General features: G+C 43.0%; 1 protein-coding gene across 2 annotated transcripts in view; it reads left to right on the plus strand.

The window, feature by feature from the left end:
• Nucleotides 1–20,491, plus strand: part of LOC126282045 (protein goliath) — a 601,667-nt gene that overhangs the window by 493,410 nt on the left and 87,766 nt on the right. For both annotated transcript variants that reach the window (XM_049981464.1, XM_049981463.1), the window contains exon 3: nt 19,109–19,244. In XM_049981464.1, the coding sequence (XP_049837421.1) occupies nt 19,109–19,244 (136 nt within the window). The remainder of the gene's footprint in view (nt 1–19,108; nt 19,245–20,491) is intronic.

Raw genomic sequence — 20,491 nt, forward strand, 5'->3', positions numbered from 1 at the left:
AAATGACAATAGAGGTTATTAACGACCAAAGCAGAATGCTTAGTGGAAGTTATTGTCAATAGATGTGTGGTCTGCATTCCTGAGAACGGAAAGAATGTGAAAAGTGTGACCAAACATTTCAGAACATACAGGTTTATTTGCTCGAGAAAGTACAACCTTGCAAACACATTAGACTATGTGTAGTAACCATCAAATAGCACCTTTTTGCTTTATTCTTTGTACCTTTTTTCTTGTTGAGTGCCAAATAATAGAGTAGATTAGATTCATACTTGTTCCATAGAGCACGAATACGACACTTAGTAATGATATGGAACGTGTCAGGTTAATAAAAACTGTTAATACGAAATATTACGTTACACAAAATATTACATGACACTTAATTTTTTTGGTTGGGGTTGGGGAATTACCCACTTACTATATCCAAAAATTCATCTAATGAGTAGAAATAGTTGCCATTAAGAAATTATTTTAATTTCCTTCTAAATGCTATATGGCTATCTGTCAGTCTTTTGATGCTATTAGGTAAGTGACCAAAGACTTTTGTGACAGCATAATTTACCTCCTTCTGAGCCAAAGTTAGATTTAACCTTGAGTAGTGAAGATCATCCTTTCTCCTAGTGTCGTAGCCATGTACACTGCTTTTACTTTTGAATTCGTTCGGATTGTTAATAACAATTTTAATAGGCTACAGTGAAGATCTCTGACTCATAAATAAGTGTCTGCAGCATGATCTTGAGTGAGCTCCAGCAATTATTCTGATTACACGCTTTTGGGCAATGAACACTCTTTTACTCAATGATGAGTTACCCCAGAATATGATGTTATACGAAAGCAGAGAATGAAAATAGGCGTGGTAAACGAATTTACTGAGATGTACATCGCCAAAAATTGCAATGTCCCTAATAGCATAAGTAGCTGAACTCAAACATTTCAGCAGATCTTCAGTGTGTTTTTTGGCCGCGGTGGTCTCGCGGTTCTAGTCGCGCAGTCCGGAACCGTGCGACTGCTACGGTCGCAGGTTCGAATCCTGCCTCGGGCATGGATGTGTATTATGTCCTTAGGTTAGTTAGGTTTAAGTAGTTCTAAGTTCTAGGGGACTGATGACCACAGCAGTTGAGTCCCATAGTGCTCAGAGCCATTTGAACCAAGCCAGTGTGTTTTTTCCAGTTCAACCCCTCATCAATGCATACACCTAGAAATTTTGAGTATTCTACCTTAGCTACCGACTTCTGATCGAAGTCTATATTTATTAATGGCGCCATTCCATTTACTGTGTGGAACTGTATGTACTGTGTTTTGTCAAAGTTTAATGAGAGCCCATTTGCAGAGAACCACTTAATGATTTTCTGAAAAACATCGTTTACAATTTCACCAGTTAATTCTTGTCTGTTGGGTGTGATAGCTATACTTGCATCATCGGCAAAATGTACCAGCTTTGCATCTTCGTGGATATAGAATGGCGAGTCATTACTATATATTAAGAACAGCAGAGGACCCAAGACCGAACCTTGCGGCACCCCATTCTTGATTGTTCCCCAAGTTGAGACATTACCAGTTTTTGCGTATTATGTGAACTGCTTATTTCAGCTTTCTGCATTCTTCCAGTTAGGTATGATTTAAACCATTTGAGCGCTGTCCCATTCATACCACAGTACTTGAGTTTAACTAGAAGTATTCCATGATTTAGACAGTCAAAAACCCTTTGAGAGGTCACAAAAAATCCCAACGCGTGACTTCCGGTTACTCAGAGCATTTAATATTTCATTAGTGAACGTATGTATAGCGTTTTCCGTTGAAAAACCTTTCTGGAAACCAAACAGACATTTTGTTAAAACTTTATTTTTACAAAGGTGTGAAGCTACTCTATAATACATTACTTTTTCAAGAATTTCGGATAAGGTAGTCAGAAGAGAGATTGGACGGTAGTTGGTGACATCAGAAAAATTGTTTTTGTCCATTTGCAGCACACTTTTTGCTTTCAGACATTTCGTCTCTGTTATAGGAGAACACTAGTAGGAAAAAATACCGGGACACTATATGACTTTTCAGAGTGCCAAGAAGAAAAAGGAAACAACACAATAAAGATTAAGAAGACACGAAAGCACAAAATGAGTGTCTGTAATACGAATGAGCTCGACCACAGTAGGTTATAACTTCCGATGTTGGCACACGCCGCCGTAGTCTCTTGCCCGTGCGGATTGCGCAGCATACTCGGGTATTTAGAACTTCTTACTCGGTACAGTCTATAAGTCATTGACGTCATACACAAAAGTGTGTCGCGGTTGGTTGCTGATTTAGACGCAGGCACGAAAGGCACGCGCTCTCCGAGTAGTCGATTTTGACCACAAAGTCTGTCGTGTGAAACGGGCTTAAGTGTGTCATAAGGAGTAGGGTTGCGTTCTACCCAAACTACGGTTCGGTAGTTTTGGTACACAACATAGTAAATGATAGGATTACGGTTAGTATTGATAGTACTGCGAAGGAAAAAAGGAACATAAATGAATATGTGAGAGAGACTGGGAACCTTGGGAGCCTCTTTGTTTTTCACGTAAGAAGAACCGCAACTCTTTCAGTGTTAGTCCATTGCGAGTTTCAGATCCTTACAAAATATCCATTGCGTTTCATGAGTAATGAAAATTAGTTGATTGAATGTACATTCCTTTTTATGAGTAATAAAAATTAGTTGATCGCGTAGCTTCTGCGCTTTTGTGCAACGGAAGCAATTACTATTGATGGAAGTGCAGTTTACATGCACAAACGTAAAAAAAAATCTTTATAATTACTAGATTAGCTCCAGTTGTTCACGCGCGTTGACTGTATGGTCTGCACTGATTTTTGTTTTTTTGAAAGCGAATTTTTGTTGTTCACTAATTGCAACACTTTCTAAACTTTTCACGCTAATTAAGTCGATAGAAGCAAAAAAGCGATTCTGGTTGCTCTAGGCCAACGTTTTTGTTAATCATGCCTCTTGCGTTCTTGTGCCGAAGTGCAATACCAATTTTCATAGATTTAACTTTTAACATTTTTAATGTAACGAAACATTTTCTTAAAAGTTTTCATCTGGTATTTGACCCACATATGAATTTAATTTCCAAAAACAGGGAAGCAGGTATTTGTTTATTTGTAACCGAGAAGTCAAATACCAATTTTCATGGGTGTGGCTTTAAATATATTGTTTTAGTTCTTTAACAATTTATTTTAAAAACTTTGACGCACTGTTTCACCCCCTTAGGGGTTGAATTTTTCAAAAGTACCGAAATATATATTTCTGACGGAGAAACAAAAGACGAATTTTCGTAGCTCTAGTTTCAGAATTATCTTAATAGCAACTTATTTCCCCAAAGCCTTTGCCTGCGTTGTGGCCGAGCGGTTCTAGACGCTTCAGTCCGGAACCGCGCTGCTGCTACGGTCGCAGGTTCGAATCCTGCCTCGGGCATGGATGTGTGTGATGTCCTTAGGTTAGTTAGGTATAAGTAAAGCCTAGGGGAATGACGACCTCAGATGTTATGCCCCATAGTGCTGAGAGCCATTTCTTTAATAATGCATAAGAACCAGAGGTGCACCAACGCGTCATTGACTTGCTCAATTTGTGAAGTTCTTTCTGTTGAATAAACCATCCAATTTTTCAGAAACTGTAATCATTTGTTTGTCTGCACATGCATATCACTTCTACCGATTCCGTCCCATTAGCACAAGTCCTTCGTGTTGCGTCGTTTCTTTTTTTTCGTTTTTTTTTTTCTTCTACGTGAAAGCATATATAGACTTGAAGTGGATGACAAAGTATTTATTTCCAACCAACCATTGTGTTGCATTACTTATTGAACGCTTCTCGTAATACTTGTGGTCAAGAATAAGATGTAAAATCCGCCACGGAAGAGGAGCCATCCGATCTATTGCTTTACTAATTAATAGAACTCAACCCATCTCAGCACGAACAGAATAACATTTAAATCGTTCTCTCACCAAAGGGTGACGCAAAATAAACCAGACTGCTCACATTATCAAGGAAGTGCTTGTAGCGGAGAGTCAGAGCGTTTCTCGACCCTGAACCGTTGCCTTACTCGTCACAAGTTTCATCAAAATTGGTCATCTCAGTAGCACTGGAGGAACAGTTTATTACGGACGTGTTCTCGCACTTGCACTCTGCTAACGAGTGAAAATAGCAAAGCTCTTGCGCAGCCTTGCGGTAAAAAGACACGTGAAACGTTTGCAGCAGAGGGAGCAACTAGTGCAGACGTGTGCCTGCACAATCTCGGGCACCCACTATCTCGTCCCAAACAAATTTACTAACGTACAAAGTGTTGCCCAGATGTTATTAAAATCCTAGCCATCTGATATTCTGTTCTGTTGTACTTTCTGTGGTAAGAAGAGTACTCTCTCTCTCCAGTAGAGCAGCTATTTTGCTTTGAAGGCGACCACCAATAACTGAAGATATTTGCTAAGTACCACAGGGATCGATATTTGGCTCGCTCTTGTTCTTGTTATATACACACGTCGTAATAAAACTACACCGAGAAGCTTTAGAGGGTTGTACAGATAGTATTTAGCAATAAATTCAGCATAGAAACTCATGTCAGGGAACGTAATGCGACGACTCGATAGCGTGTCGAAGATAGAGCGCCCAACGCCTGCCGATAGGCTACCCGTTTATCAGCGTGCGTAAGGTGGTAACGCTGACGTTTCCGCCTTCACTGCGCTTAGCTGCCTCTAAGGTACTGACGCGTTACAAACACTACCCAACGTTCTGCGACGATTCGGCTTACGGTCTGTCAGTGCTACAACTGATGTTTGCTGCCGCAACAGCAGGCGTTCTCCTTTGTAGCTTCAACGCTCTGCAGCGTCGATAGAAGACTTTTATCGTTCCTCTCCTCAATTTCTAAGTGCCATAGAGACCAGTACTGAGTTCACTCTTGCTCTCTTTAAAGACAGGTTTTATCCCTCAAGACATTCTCTACAACTGTTAATTGGTCGGGTTATTTTTGTTACATCCTGTAGGAATGATCTGCCAAAGTGTTGAAATACACTGACGGAAAAAAGTCTCAACACCAAAAAATATTTAATGTAGAGAATGAAACCTTGTAATTAAGGAAGGCAGGATTGGGTTACGATTGTGAACGGTGTCCGAATCAATTACTATTGGTTTGCCTTGCAATTTCACTCATCTATTTTAATAAATAATTTTTGAAAACAAGCCAATGAGGTCGCAATCAGACTTTTAAGGCACGTTACCACAATCACGGCTGAAGGCCTTTAACGCCAAAATGGCAATTTTAAAAAAATTAACGAATGTGCTGTCAGACGGCGAGAGGCATAGCAAAAGTTAATTTTAAAAAAAATCAGATCACCAAACAGGTGAGTCAAATGCTGGGAATTTAATAATAAAATAACAAAATAAAACACAAGGGCCAGTGACAGACGGTACTCCAGGAATCGACCTCTGAGTAGGTCACACCAAAAACTGTTCGCGAGCGAAGAGAAAGGCAGCCAAGGGTTGCATTCAGATCACAAGGTGGTAGCTCGGACTAGTGGCAGTTTAACGAGCGACTAACGATAATCTTGGTGAGGCTGCTTGACATCCAATAAAACAAATGCAAGATGTAAAATTACGCCAAAGCCGGAACCGACAGTCTATGCTCCGCCCGCAGAATACTGTGCTTAGAGCGCCCGGAACAAGAAGAAATGACTCCCACTAAGGTAGAAGAACGCCACATAACCTACACGCAAGAAGCTGTTAAACGTACACGCCTCACCCGGCAGCGGCAGCAAGGCGGGTAAATGTTCACTGCCGTTACATACACTGACCCCCAGGGCGGGTAACTGGGGCATTAGAGGCCACAAGACAGAAAGATACCGCTGGTTGAACTTAACAGTGTAAGAAGCTGAAAATAGTAAATAGTAATTAGAAGCTCGAGAAAGCTAATCAGATCCGCCTTCCCCAGGTACTCCATTCGCTGCTTTTCGCCTCGGTGACACTACGAGCAGCAACACGAGCCCAAGTCTCTGGAGAATCGCGAGATTTCACAATGGTGGAGGTTTCTCTACGCGAATTGCAACGCAGTCAGCTTAAACGTGCGGGACCCGGTTTTGACGAGATTGTGCACCCTCGGTACCACTGCCTTTCGATCTGGCAGTCCGTACACGCCGCCAGCGGTCCCGGCATGTTGTCGCTCTGCGCGGACCTCGCTGCTCCTGCGTCGCCAACCGAACTCTTCACTCACACTACATGGAAGAAGCACGATGTCGCCCCAAAGATAGAGCACCAGAACTACATATCGACAAGTGCCACTGCTGCCATTATTGGACAGGCAACGCTTACGAAACCAAGTGGCGCCAGTAAACACGAGAAGACAAACAACCCAACGATACGGTCTGGCAGAAACCTACACACGGCACCAACGCGAGCCGCAGCACGGATCAGAGAATTAATTTTAGAAAATACATCTGTCTCGGTAACATATGTGATTAACATTGCAAGACCACAGGTTAACGTAAGCAAGATAAGCCATTGCAAATGTTGTAAGCTCGTAAACGTGTAAGCATCGTATTGTACAGATGCAGGAGATCAGTTTGTGGGATGGAGTTCCATGCCTGTTGCATTTGGTCGGTCAGTACAGGGACGGTTAATCCAGTTTGTTGATGACGCTGGAGTTGTCGTCCAATGATGTCCCATATGTGCCGTATTTGAGGCAGATCTGGTGATGGAGCAGGCCAAGGAAACATGTAGACATTCTGTAAAGCACGTTAGGTTACAACGGGGGTATATGGGTGGGCGTTATCCTGTTGGTAAACGCCCCCTGGAATGCTGTTCAGGAATGGCAGCGTAACAATCGACGTACAGGTTTGCAGTTAAGGTACGTGAGGTAACCACTAGAGTGCTCTTGCTGTGATATGAAATCGCACTCCAGTTCGTAATTCCAGTGCGTCTAACACGCAGACAGATTGCTTGTAGGCCTCAACCGGCGTCCTTCTAACCAATGCACGGCCATCACTGGCGCCGAGGCTCAACATGTTTCATTAGTAAGCATAACAGACCTCCATCCTGCTCTATAACGAGCACTAGCTTGACGCCACTGAAGTCGCAAATGGCAGTGGTTTGAGGTCAGTGGAATTCACGTTACAGGGCGTTTGGTTCAGAGCTATCTATATCTACGTGGTTCAATTCACACTCTTAAGTGCTTCTTGGAGGGTTCAACGAACCACTTTCATACTACTTTTCTACCATTCCTCTCTCGAATGGCGCGTGGGTAAAAGAAGCACCTAAATCTTTTCGTTCGAGCTCTGATTTCTCCTATTTTATTATGATGATCATTTCTTCCTACGTAGGTGGGTGTCAACAAAATATTTTCGTATTCGGAAGAGGACGTTGGTGATTGAAATTTCGTAAATAGATCTCGCCGCAAGGAAAACCGCCTTTGTTTCAGTGACTGCCACCCCAACTTGCGTATCATATCAGTGACACTCACACCCCTATTGCGCGATAACACGAAACGAGCTGCCCTTCTTTGCACTTTTTCGATGTCCTCCGTCAATCCTGCCTGGTAAGAATCCCACACCGTGCAGCAATATTCCAGCAGACGACTGACAAGTGTATGTAGGCTCTCTCTTTAGTGGGTTTGTCGCATCTTCTAAGTGTTCTGCCAAAAAAGCGCAGCCTTTGTTGCGCCTTCGCCACAATATTATCTATGTGGTCTTTCCAATTTAAGTTGCTCGTAATTGTAATTGCAATTTAGTCGAATTGACAGCCCCTAGATTTGTGCGATTAATCGCATACCCAAAATGTATCGGATTTTCAGATTTCTTTTAATACCTATGTTTATGACTTCGCACTTTTCTTTGTTTAGTGCCAATTGCCACTTTTCCCACCATACAGAAATTCGCTCTAGATCATTTTGTAATTGGAATTGATCGTCTGATGAGTTTACTAGACGGTAAATTACTGCGTCATCTGCAAACAATCTTAGAGGGCTGCTCAGATTATCACCTAGATCATTTATATAAATCAGGAACTACCTTGCGGAACGCCATATATCACATATCTGTAGCAGTAACTACGACCACCCGTTGTCGCTTTGTCTATATTGCTGAAACCCTGCTGCATAAATCATTACTAGACCGCAAGTTAGTTTGGATGCTATGCAGAGATTAAAAATGTAAGTGGATGACTATTGTATACAAAACTTACTTCGATTAGATTACAGTAAGTTAAGTGTAGCAGTTAAAAGCGGTCCACATATACAGTGTTTCGCGAAAACTCCACGAGAATCTTTCTTAAATATGCAGTAATATGTTCTGGGAGGCAAAACTGAAATTAGAATTTCATACCGAAGCTCGAGAAAGGAACATATACACTTATTCCTGAAACAAACCGTCTTCTTGCAAATAATTTGGTACTGGTTCAAATGGCTCCGAGCACTATGGGACTCAACTGCTGTGGTCATTAGTCCCCTAGAACTTAGAACTACTTAAACCGAACTAACCTAAGGACATCACACACATCCATGCCCGAGGCAGGATTCGAACCTGCGACCGTAGCAGTCGCACGGTTCCGGACTGCGCGCCTAGAATCGCGAGACCACCGCGGCCGGCATTTGGTACTGAATCATTTTGGCGTTAGAAGGCCGTGTTGCTGTTCTCTTCATCTTTGTTTTTAAAACCAAACTTCGTAAAACTGAAAATTCAGGAGAAGTTTTTCTATTGGCTGTATGTGCCAGCATATGTTACATACATTACAGACCTTTTTCATTTATTGCTAAGCATAAAAATAAAAGTATTATGTTTATTATTTAAATTTAAGTAGGGATAAAAGAACACCCAGCGAGAGTATGTTTAGGGAGCAGCCAAACTTTAGCGCAGCTGGCAGGCTTGGCCGTGTGATAACCTTTACTTTTTACGCAGTACTCTCGAAATCGATGCAGAAAACATCGATTCTGCCAATCAATTCGCTGCGCGCTCAGGCGCTTGTTTTGCGGGGAACGAATAGTATCCGAAAATCAGGAATTCTATTTTGTTCCACGGAATGTGTTACGGTTAGTTCCGTTCCAGTCAAGCTTGTGTAAGAGGTTTACGACACAACGAGGGACAAGACACGGCTCCGATGTAAGGTGTAGAATTAATTTTGTACATAGGCTACAAACGGCTGTTAAATCCGCTCGAATTAGAATATCATGACACCCATATATAGTATAATCTAATTTTTTTCACAACTAAAACACGAAAGCATTACTTATATCTATTAGAAAGAAAAAGTATCATAAGCTACATTTATTAAATGCGCCATACCATTTGTAGGTAAGACAAGACGTCTTAAACGGTGGCTAGGCTATGTGTGTTAATAGTCACAATAACATATTTTAATTTGGTTCAAAATGGTACAAATGGCTCTGAGCACTATGGGACTTAACATCAGAGGTTATCAGTCCCCTAGAACTTAGAACTAATTAAACCTAATTAACCTAAGGACATCACACACAGCCATCCCCGAAGCAGGATTCGAAACTGCAACCGTAGCGGTTGCGCGGTTCCAGACTGAAGCGCCTAGAATCGCTCGGCCACTCCGGCCGGCTTTAATTTGGTGTTGCCGTCACAGGGACAAACCCGCATAAGGTTTGCACTTTTACATTTTACATATACAGAACTCCTATGACGAACGTCATCACATAGCGCTTTCCCCACATGAATGTGGAACATGTCATGCTATACAAGGCGATTCAGCTGTCTCCTACCGCTGCCGTCTATTGCAACCCGCAATGTAATATCTGGTCTTTAAAAACCACTCGCGAGGTTTTCGTATACTCCCTCGCGCTACCCGCAAACTACTAGTCATACAGAAAAAAACGAATTTGGCTTTTTTTTTATAGGAGATTTAATGTAATTAAATTTTGTGCTGGGATGTGTTTTCGCTGGAGGCCATGGTTTTCCCGTATTTCCAAAAAGAAAAGTACAAAAATGAGTTTCAGACAAACCACCACCCCCACACTCATCCCTAAGCAGTCAGGATTTGTAGTACGGCACTCTCTTCAACAACTGTACAAAAATTTACCACTACACGACGTTCCCTATATTTGACCTTTTTTTAGTGTCTACTGTTTGAACTATTACGCCATCAGTATAGTCGGCTATTTCGTTAGCATTATTAATTTAAACGTGCCCGACAATGAAAGAAAAACGACTATTGTAAACTTTAAGCTAAAACTAGTTACTTTGATACTTCGATCCAGTCTTAACCCTTATAAAAACAAAGCAGATTTGTAGTCAGAAGATCCGACGAATACAAAGATGTAATTCGTTATTTTATGCCGTTGATATTCACAAAACTGTTAGGTAAAATTTACACAAATGTCTGGACTAAATGGATGGGGTAATTTGTCCAGTTTTTTTTTTGTCATCAGTCTAATGACTGGTTTGTTGCGGCTCGCCACGAATTCCTCCCCTGTGCTAACCTCTTCATCTCAGAGTAGCACTTGCAACCTACGTCCTCAATTATTTGCTTGACGTATTCCAATCTCTGTTTCCCTCTACAGTTTTTGCCCTCTACAGTTCCCTCTAGTACCATGGAAGTCATTCCCTCATGTCTTAGCAGATGTCCTATCATCTTACCCCTTCTCCTTATCAGTGTTTTCCACATATTCCTTTCCTCTCCGATTCTGCGTAGAACCTCGTCATTCCTTACCTTCTCAGTCCACCTAATTTTCAACATTCGTCTATAGCACCACATCTCAAATGCTTCGATTCTCTTCTGTTCCGGTTTTCCCACAGTCCATGTTTCACTACCATACAATGCTGTACTCCAGACGTACATCCTCAGAAATTTCTTCCTCAAATTAAGGCCGGTATTTGATATTAGTAGACTTCTCTTGGCCAGAAATGCCTTTTTTGCCATAGCGAGTCTGCTTTTGATGTCTTCCTTGCTTCATCCGTCATTGGTTATTTTACTGCCTAGGTAGCAGAATTCCTTAACTTCGTTGACTTCGTGACCATCAATCCTGATGTTAAGTTTCTCGCTGTTCTCATTTCTACTACTTCTCATTACCTTCGTCTTTCTCCGATTGACTCTCAAACCATACTGTGCACTCATTAGACTGTTCATTCCGTTCAGCAGATCATTTAATTCTTCTTCACTTTCAGATTATGTCCAGATTATGAACCCAAAAAAAGGCCGAATGTGCGAAATAATTTGTGCACTAGCAAATTGTTGTACAGTGGTAGGCAGGAGTGCGATGAACGGTATGCTAGAAATACTGACCGAGTGGGAAGGTGAGTGAGAGACGGGGGTGGAAGGTCGTTTTGTACGTTTTTCTTGAATAACTCGAAAAGTACGGCCTCTGGCGAAAACGTACGGGGCTAAAAAATTTAACGACAGCAAACGTCCTTTAAGAAAAAGACCTGTTCATTTCCAGAATGAGATTTTCACTCTGCAGCGGAGTGTGCACTGATACAAAACTTCCTGGCAGATTAAAACTGTGTGCCGGGCCGAGACTAGGACTTTCCTCCAGGAGTGCTAGTTCTGCAAGGTTCGCAGGAGAGCTTCTGTGAAGTTTGGAAAGCAGGAGACGAGGTACTGGCTTTAAGTGAAGCTGTGAGGACAGGGCGTGAGACGTGCTTGGGTAGCTCAGATGGTAGAGCACTTGCCCGCGAAAGGCAAAGGTCCCGAGTTCGAGTCTCCGCCCGACACACAGTTTTAACCTGCCAGTAAGTTTCACCTGTTCACTTGTTCTGTTGGGCTAATAATTTTCGATTAGCGAGCGAGAGAAAATAAAAATTTCGGGCGTGGTTTTTGACTGTCAGATATAACATTGCAGACTGCATAAAAGTGCAGCGGAAGGGGCATACGAATCAGGTTGTATGCATAACAATTTTTTCCCTGATGTAGTAGGATAATGTCCAAAGAGGTGAATTAGCTAACTGCTAAATTATGAAATACATTGATTATTTGAAAATAAAGGAACAGTCTGTGCAGAAAAATGACTTCCTTCAAGAAATTCACAGCTGTCATGGACACACAAACGTATACAGAAGAGTAATTGTTTCCCAAAATATAAATATATTGTTCTGAGATAGGTAGCGTTTCACACCCGTGCTTTTAAGTCACATTAATATTCGCGTTATTAAAAGTGAAGCATTAAGACTGAGTACCTACGACATGAATGTCAATGTACATCCTTTATCTTAAGTAATGAGTGTATAAAGGTAACTTACAAATCGTGGCATGAAACACTACATACATTAAAACAAAAAATAATTACGAAAAGAATCATTTCTTTTTAGGCCACTGAAGACGCGTAAAACAGTTAAGTGAGACATTTTTGGTTAAAAACAAAAATCCAGTTGCACAAAGCAAGCAAAAGCTAAACAGCGCCGAATTAGCTAGTGTGGAAGAGTGGCTGCGACCGGCCGCTGTGGCCGAGCGGTTCTAGGCGCTTCAATCCGGAACCGCGCTGCTGCTACGGTCGCAAGTTCGAATCCTGCCTCGGGCATGGATGTGTGTGATGTCCTCAGGTTAGTTAGGTTTAAGTAGTTCTAAGTTCTAGGGGACTGATGACCTCAGATGCTGTCCCATGGTGCCTAGAGCCATTTTTTTGAGAGTGGCTGCAAAAAGTCTCAGTAAGTGGTGGAAATTCACTAAAATTTGCACTTCGTTTTGCTTAGTGCTGCGAAATGAAATTGCAAAAGAACAATATTTAGACGCGAAATTGTATTACGTAGCAGGGGGCGGTCACTTTGGTGGTTCCAACCGTGATCGTCCACTGTTCTTTACTTCTTGATACAATAATTACCAACAGCCGTATGTATTGTAGAAATTTGATTTTCTTTTATGAGCTTCTATGTGCTACCAGCTTCGGCATTGCATTGATGCCATCTTCAGGCCCCACTCGTCATAATGCCGAAACTGGTAGCACATAGAAGTTCATAAGATAAAATAAATTCCTACAATACATACGGCTGTTGGTAAATTATTGCATCAAGAAGTTCATGCCAGCCGTCGTCCCACGATCCATAATGGATCAACGAAGACTGTTCTTTACTGTCGCTGCGAGCATGCACACATCTGGTCGTGAAGAATACAACGTGGTTGTAATTATATAAAGGGACTAATTCTCTCTCTCTCTCTCTCTCTCTCTCTCTCTCTCTCTCTCTCTCTCTCTCTCTGCGAGCACCTATCGCAAAAGTAACAACCAGATGACTAGTACGCATCGGTTCTATAAATGGAAGAGACTTGGTTGGCTAGAGAGAAGCACATCGCCAGCCGTTAAGAGGAAATGCACCTGCAAGCAACCCGACCTGCCGGTTCTTCACTCACCCGACTACTGCCTTTTCCGAGAAACTGCAGGCGGATCACGTCAGCTGCGCCGTGCTATAAACGACATGACATCCGCGCGGAACTGAGGAAGGCCCTGCACGGTGAGACTGTTGGAGGGTTGCCGTCAGCTGCTTCCTGGTGGGAAGTAAAAGCGCTCCTAACATGTCAGTTTCTCAACTATAACACCATGCTTGTTGCGGGTAACAGTATTTGGTTTTGAGAAGGCTGAATCCCCCTCCTTCCCATATCAGGACTTATGTTTCACTGACGTATGTACACCTGAAGATGTCATTTTAAATCACGAAACAGGTCGTGTTCCTGTAAAAGTTCGCCTATAGCTGAAAACCATTTATTTCAGAAAACATAACAATTATTGCAGAATGTCAAATCAAACATTTTTCAGCCGAGCCGTCTAGTTTCCAACCTTATTTTCTTTGGCAACCAATTTGGGCGATTTACTACGCCATCTTCAGGCCCCATGACCGACGTGTAGGAATATTCAAACCTCGGTGCCGGTCAAAATAGAGGCCAGACTGGTATCTGTAAATTTACGCTTGATACAGCTATCAGTTCAACCATCCGTACTGAACAGCCGAGTCCCGAAACCGTCTCTGAAAAGATTGACATACAGATAACAATTATTGGTCAGGCATCTCAGACATATTCGACAAGTGTAATAATGGCTTAGAAATAAATTAGTATCATAGGACAGAAATAACTATCTCATCAACGAGAAGATGTTAAACTGCATACTAAATTTAGTTATTGGGGTCAGTTGGAATATTTTAAATGCACTATTACTGACAGATTGTCAATGGACTGGAAAGCGTTGTGCGTGGTAGAGAACAGAGTAAATGTGTAAACTGATCTTTAAAAGTGGAATGATAAAAACTACTTCAGTAATTTCTGTGTTAATATTAAATAATTGCCTGTGTTCGTTGTAACACCTACTGTACAACTATTAAGAAGGCAAATAACACGCCACATATTATAAAATCAAAAAGAATTGTATCTAGACACGGACTCGAACTCACGTATTGCAACGCAAAATTCTCACCACGGTACTCACTGTGCAGCACAGCTACACAGATGTGAATGGAGACACTTGTCGCTTATGCCACGGCAGTGTTGCCAAATTGCCTTTCATTGACGTACACTTTATACGGAAAATGTGGACTGGACGAAATTTTGGAAGATATATTCTCGTACTGTTAACACGCAAGGAATTGCACCGTCGTATCCGAGAGCGCGAGTTTTGGTTCACCATATATATATATATATATATATATATATATATATATATATATATATATATATATAAAATGTGTGTGTGTGTGTGTGAAGTATATATGAGCCGTTGAGAATCAGAGTGGTCTAAATAAAAAAAAAATAGTTTTTGAGTTATACCACTCAGTTTACTCACAATGCATGGCAATTTGCTGTGGAGAAGTGGTATAACGATAACTCCAAACGGAGCCATTTGAGAGCTCCAAATGCATTCTCTCTCTCACGGTAGATGATGATGATGATTGGTCTGTAGGGCGCTCAACTGCGTAGTCATCAGCTCCCGTACAAAGTCCCAATTTTTACGCAGTCCAATTTTTTTCACACTTCAGTCTAGCCACTGTCACGAATGATGATGTTGATGAAATCATGAGGACAACACTAACACCCAGTCCCCGGGCAGAGAAAATCACCAGCCCGGCTGGGAATCGAACCGGGACCCCATGATCCAGAGGCAGCAACGCTAGCCACTAGACCACGAGCTGCGGTAGAGTGAAGTGCGTTCGCGGGGTTAGTGGCATAAGTCAAGCGGCAAGACCACGTGGTTTTGTTTTTCTGTGTTATTTTAAGTGTTTATTTACTTTCTATAATGACAGTCACTGCAACAGGCTAGTATGTGTTAGCATTGGTTTCTTTCTGTAGCTTTGTGGTATCCAGATGTTATTAAAACAGAAATACTCTTTATATGGGAAGCTTGCACTCCATGTTGAAGTCTGGTTTAAAGCCTAAACGAATCAAGCAGTAAAATCTCACATTAAATAGAAACATCATAAAACTCATCCCTCTCAACAGTGCCCTGCGACCTATCACCGAGGCAAAAACGTTAGAACACTTCTTCTGTACATCCCTCTGGTGCACCACAATTTCTTCAGCCAACTGACAACTGCAAAGTTCGGCTCCTGGAGATGGAAATGTTGACCCTTTGGCAAAGGAAGATTAGGTGGACTGAGAAATCCAACAGACATGCTCCGTGATAAAGCCTCTTGAAATATCAGCAGGACAATAATCATATTTTAAGAAATTTCAAAATTTAGCAACAACAATTGATTTATAATCCGTAGATGAACGCAATGCTGAACTATTACACAGACTCAGTTGGTAGCATTCTAATAATTAAGAACAATAATGCTATTGTTTTAAGTTAATTTGTGAAAGAAAAGTAGATAATGGGGCAATAAGTGCAGACTCACATTTACTGTATCACATTATGTTTATGTTTTATAAATAAATAGCAGTTATGGAGATTAAAAGACAGCGTATTGCTTCTCAGGCATTCAACTTCGACAAGTTGAGTGGTGCAACTCTCGAGTTCTACCACTTTATCTTTCACCATGAGTAAATTTCTGAGAGGAAAAGTGGTACTCCAACTTTTAGGGACTATAGAAAGGAATTTAAGGTACAGATAACTAAAATGCCTGTAGTAAATGTAGTTACAATATTTCATTTGTAAATTTCATCAAATGAATCACGATTTATTGTAAAGCATGAATTTACTTTAAACGAAACGCAAAACATTTCATTTCTGGGAAGTGGTAAAAATTGAGTTATACCACATTGGCTGTCGGCGGCTCATGCAGGGTGACAATTACTGTCCGCATCTCGTGGTCGTGCGGTATCGTTGTCGCTTCCCGCGCCCGGGTTCCCGGGTTCGATTCCCGGCGGGGTCAGGGATTTTCTCTGCCCCGTGATGACTGGGTGTTGTGTGATGTCCTTAGGTTAGTTAGGTTGAAGTAGTTCTAAGTTCTAGGGGACTGATGGCCATAGCTGTTTAGTCCCATAGTTTGATTTAGCTACCAACGCCCTGTTTCGTTCGAATGGGTTCGTCAGTAAGCAAAACTGGCTTGTTTGGGAGACTGAGAATCCGCATTTCGAGATCGAAAAGTCTCTTTCCCCCTCAACGGCTAACTGTGTGGTGTGCAGTGTCCAGTCAAGGAATAATCGGTGCGATATGCGATATTCTTTGAGGACACGGCGACTACCGAACGGTACGTGAAGGTTCTGGAAGATTATTCCGTCCCTATTACTCAAAGAAATTCAGATTTGGACAAGATGTGGTTCATGCAAGACGGAGCCTGACCCCATAGAAGGAGCGTGTTTGATGTCCTGGAGGACGGCATTCTGGCTCTGGCATGGACTTCGACTGACCGCCATATTCTCCGGGTCTGAACACAAAAAATGGTTCAAATGGCTCTGAGCACCATGGGGCTTAACATCTATGGTCATCAGTCCCCTAGAACTTAGAACTACTTAAACCTAACTAACCTAAGGACATCAACCAACACCCAGCCATCACGAGGCAGAGAAAACCCCTGACCCCGCCGGGAATCGAACCCGGAAACTCGGGCGTGGGAAGCGAGAACGCTACCGCACGACCACAAGATGCAGGCTCTGAACATATGCTACTGCTTTTTGTGGGGCTGCATTGAATACAAAGCGTACAGCAACAACCACAAAACTATTGCTGAGCTCAAAACAGCCATCCAGGAACATCGATGTTCCGACACTTCAGCGCGTCATGCAGAACTTCGCTATTCATCTGCGCCAAATCATCGCCAAAGACGGCAGGCATATGGAACAAGTCATAACCTAAATCCAAATATCTGTATTGGCGTTTACATGTTGAATAAAGTGTGTGCACGCCGTAGCTTGAAACTACAGTACTGGCCATTAAAATTGCTACACCACAAAGATGACGTGCGACAGACCCGAAATTTAACAGACGGGAAAAAGATGCTGTGATATGCAAATGATCAGCTTTTCAGAGCATGCACACAAGGATGGCGCCGGTGGCGACACCTACAACGTGCTGACATGAGGAATGTTTCCAACCGATTTCTCATACACAAACAGCAGTTGACCGGCGTTGCCTTGTGAAATGTTGTTGTGATGCCTCGTGTAAGGAGGAGAAATGCGTACCATCACGGTCCCGCCATTGATAAAGGTCGGATTGTAGCCTATCGCGATTGCGGTTTATCGTATCGCGACATTGCTACTCGCGTTGGTCGAGATCCAATGGCTGTAACCAGAATATGGAATCGGTGGATTCAGGAGCGTAATACGGAACGCCGTGCCGTAACCCAACGGCCTCGTATCACTTGCAGTCGAGATGACAGGCATCTTATCCACATGGCTGTAACGGATCGTGCAGCCACGTCTCGATCCCTGGGTCAACAGATGGGGACGTTTGCAAGACAACAACCATCTGCACGAACAGTTCGACGACGTTTGCAGCAGCATGGAGTATCAGCTCGGAGACCATGGCTGCGGTTATCCTTGACGCTGCATCACAGACAGGAGCGCCTGCGATGGTGTACTCAACGACCAACCTGGGAGCACGAATGGCAAAACGTCATTTCTTCGGATGAATCCAGATTCTGTTTACAGCATCATGATGGTCGCATCCGTGTTTGGCGACATCGCGGTGAACGCACTTTGGAAGCGTGTATTCGTCATTGCCATACTGGCGTTTTTTATTTTTTATTTATCGTGTCAGAAGCAAACTAAAAAAAGCAATATTATATACATTACTACATACATACATACATTATGGTTTATAAATTAAACTAGTCAAGAATGAAATAAATGATTAGACACAGATTGTGTTGTCAAATATAAGGTAATTTTAATCTATACGGTGGATGCCAAAAAATTGCAACGTCCAGTGCACTTTGTGTAGCGTTTACGAGATCCTCCATGGTGCACACAGTTGGAGGTAATGTGCATTGTACTAGATGTGTTGATGTCTGCACGGCAGCTCCGCAGTCACACTGGAGAGAGTCCACCTGGAAGCTCCACCTCTCCATATTACTGGCCTATCACCTGGCGTGATGGAATGGGGTGCTATTGCTTACACGTCTCGGTCACCTCTTGTTCGCATTAACGGCACTTTGAACAGTGGACGTTACAATTCAGATGTGTTACGACCCGTGGCTCTACCCTTCATTCGATCCCTGCGAAACCTTACGTTTCAGCAGGATAATTCACGACCGCATGTTGCAGGTCCTGTACGGGCCATTCTGGACACAGAAAATGTTCGACTGCTGCCCTGGCCAGCACATTCTCCAGATCTCTCACCAATTGGAAACGTCTGGTCAATGGTGGCCGAGCTACTGGCTCGTCACAATACGCCAGTAACTACTCTCGATGAACTGTGGTATCGTGTTGAAGCTGCACGGGCAGCTTTGTCTGTACACGCCATCCAATCTCTGTTTGACAATGCCCAAGAGTATCAAGGCTGTTATTACGGCGAGTTGGTTGTTCTGGGTACTGATTTCTCAGGATCTATGCACCCAAACTGCGTGAAAATGTAATCACATGTCAGTTCTAGTGTAATATATTTGTCCAATGAATACCCGTTTATCATCTGCATTTCTTCTTGGTGTAGTAATTTTAATGGCCAGTAGTGTAATTTACGTTTTTTTTCATATAGTTGAGTAATTGTCGCCCTGTATGCAAAGGCACGGGCTGAAAGTCGGTTTGAAGCAAAGTCCACCGTGGCACTAGCAGGTTGTTGGTGTTGTGTTGCAGGCAACACGAGCGCCGTGGTGGCGGGCCGGTCTGCGGGGGAGGAGATCGTGCGCCTGGCGCGCAACTACTCTGCCGTCTTCCTCTCCATGGCGCCCGCCGCGCCCTGCACGCGCACCTACGGCGCCGCCGTCAACAGGTGCGTACGCCGCCTGCCTCGCAGTTCTTACTGGAGAGGCCACAGTGATTTTATATTTGGCGCAGTACAAGAGACATTGCACCCCTGCCACCGCTTTTAACGCTACATTTTCTGCCACTTTATCTGAGCACCACGACTATGTAGCTGTTTTTACGGATGGGTCGAAACAAGGGGATTTCGTTGGTTGCTCTGTTGTTATTTCGGACCGTGTCCTCAAGATTCGACTGCCTCAGACTCTTACTGATGCAGAATTGTCTGCACTCTTGCCGGCACTGGAGCAGATGAGACATTCTTCCTGTCCTATATTCCTTTCACTGTTCCGATTCACTAAGTGCCCTTCACTCATTGCAACGTTGGTATCCAGCAGATAAAATAGTCCAGAACATCCAGGATGCCGTCCTCCAACTACAGCAACTGGGTTCCGTGGTACGTCGGCATTGCTGGGAACGAAAGGGCAGATCGCGTAGCCAAGGAGGCGTGTCTCGATCCGCAAGTATTTCAGTGTGCTATCTCTCTTTCTGAAGAAGAAAAATTGTTAACATCGAGTATAGATTTAAATATCAGGAAGTCGTTTCTGAAAGTATTTGTATGGAGTGTAGCCATGTATGGAGGTGAAACGTGAACGATAAATAGCTTGGACAATAAGAGAATAGAAGCTTTCGAAATGTGGTGCTACGGAAGAATGATGAAGATTAATTGGGTAGATGACATAACTAATGAGGAGGTATTGAATAGAATTAGGGAGAAGAGGAGCTTGTGGCACAACTTGACTAGAAGAGAGGATCGGTTGGTAGGACATGTTCTGAGACATCGAGGGATCACCAATTTAGTATTGGAGGGCAGCGTGGACGGTAAAAATCGTAGAGGGAGACCAAGAGATGAATACACTAAGCAGATTCAAAAGGATGTAGGTTGCAGTAGGTACTGGGAGATGAAGCTTGCACAGGATAGAGTAGCATGAAGAGCTGCGTAAACCAGTCTCAGAACTGAAGACCACAACAACAACATCTCTCTGCACGCACTCACCTCGCTGTTAAGCTCAAGAGTCATGCGTCGGTGGGAGGACGATTGGCTGGAAATGACTGGCAATAAGCTCCGTTTAGTCAAGCCCACAACGCGTGTGTGGTGTACTTCCTTCCAGCCCCGTCTACGGGACGAGGTTCTCCTCACTCGGCTTCGGATAGGCTACAGCCCTATGACGCATGGATTCCTGCTCCGGCGAGAGGACCCTCCAATGTTTGGTACTT

This window comes from Schistocerca gregaria, chromosome 7 (genome assembly GCF_023897955.1).
Source record: "Schistocerca gregaria isolate iqSchGreg1 chromosome 7, iqSchGreg1.2, whole genome shotgun sequence".
Lineage (NCBI taxonomy): Eukaryota > Metazoa > Arthropoda > Insecta > Orthoptera > Acrididae > Schistocerca > Schistocerca gregaria.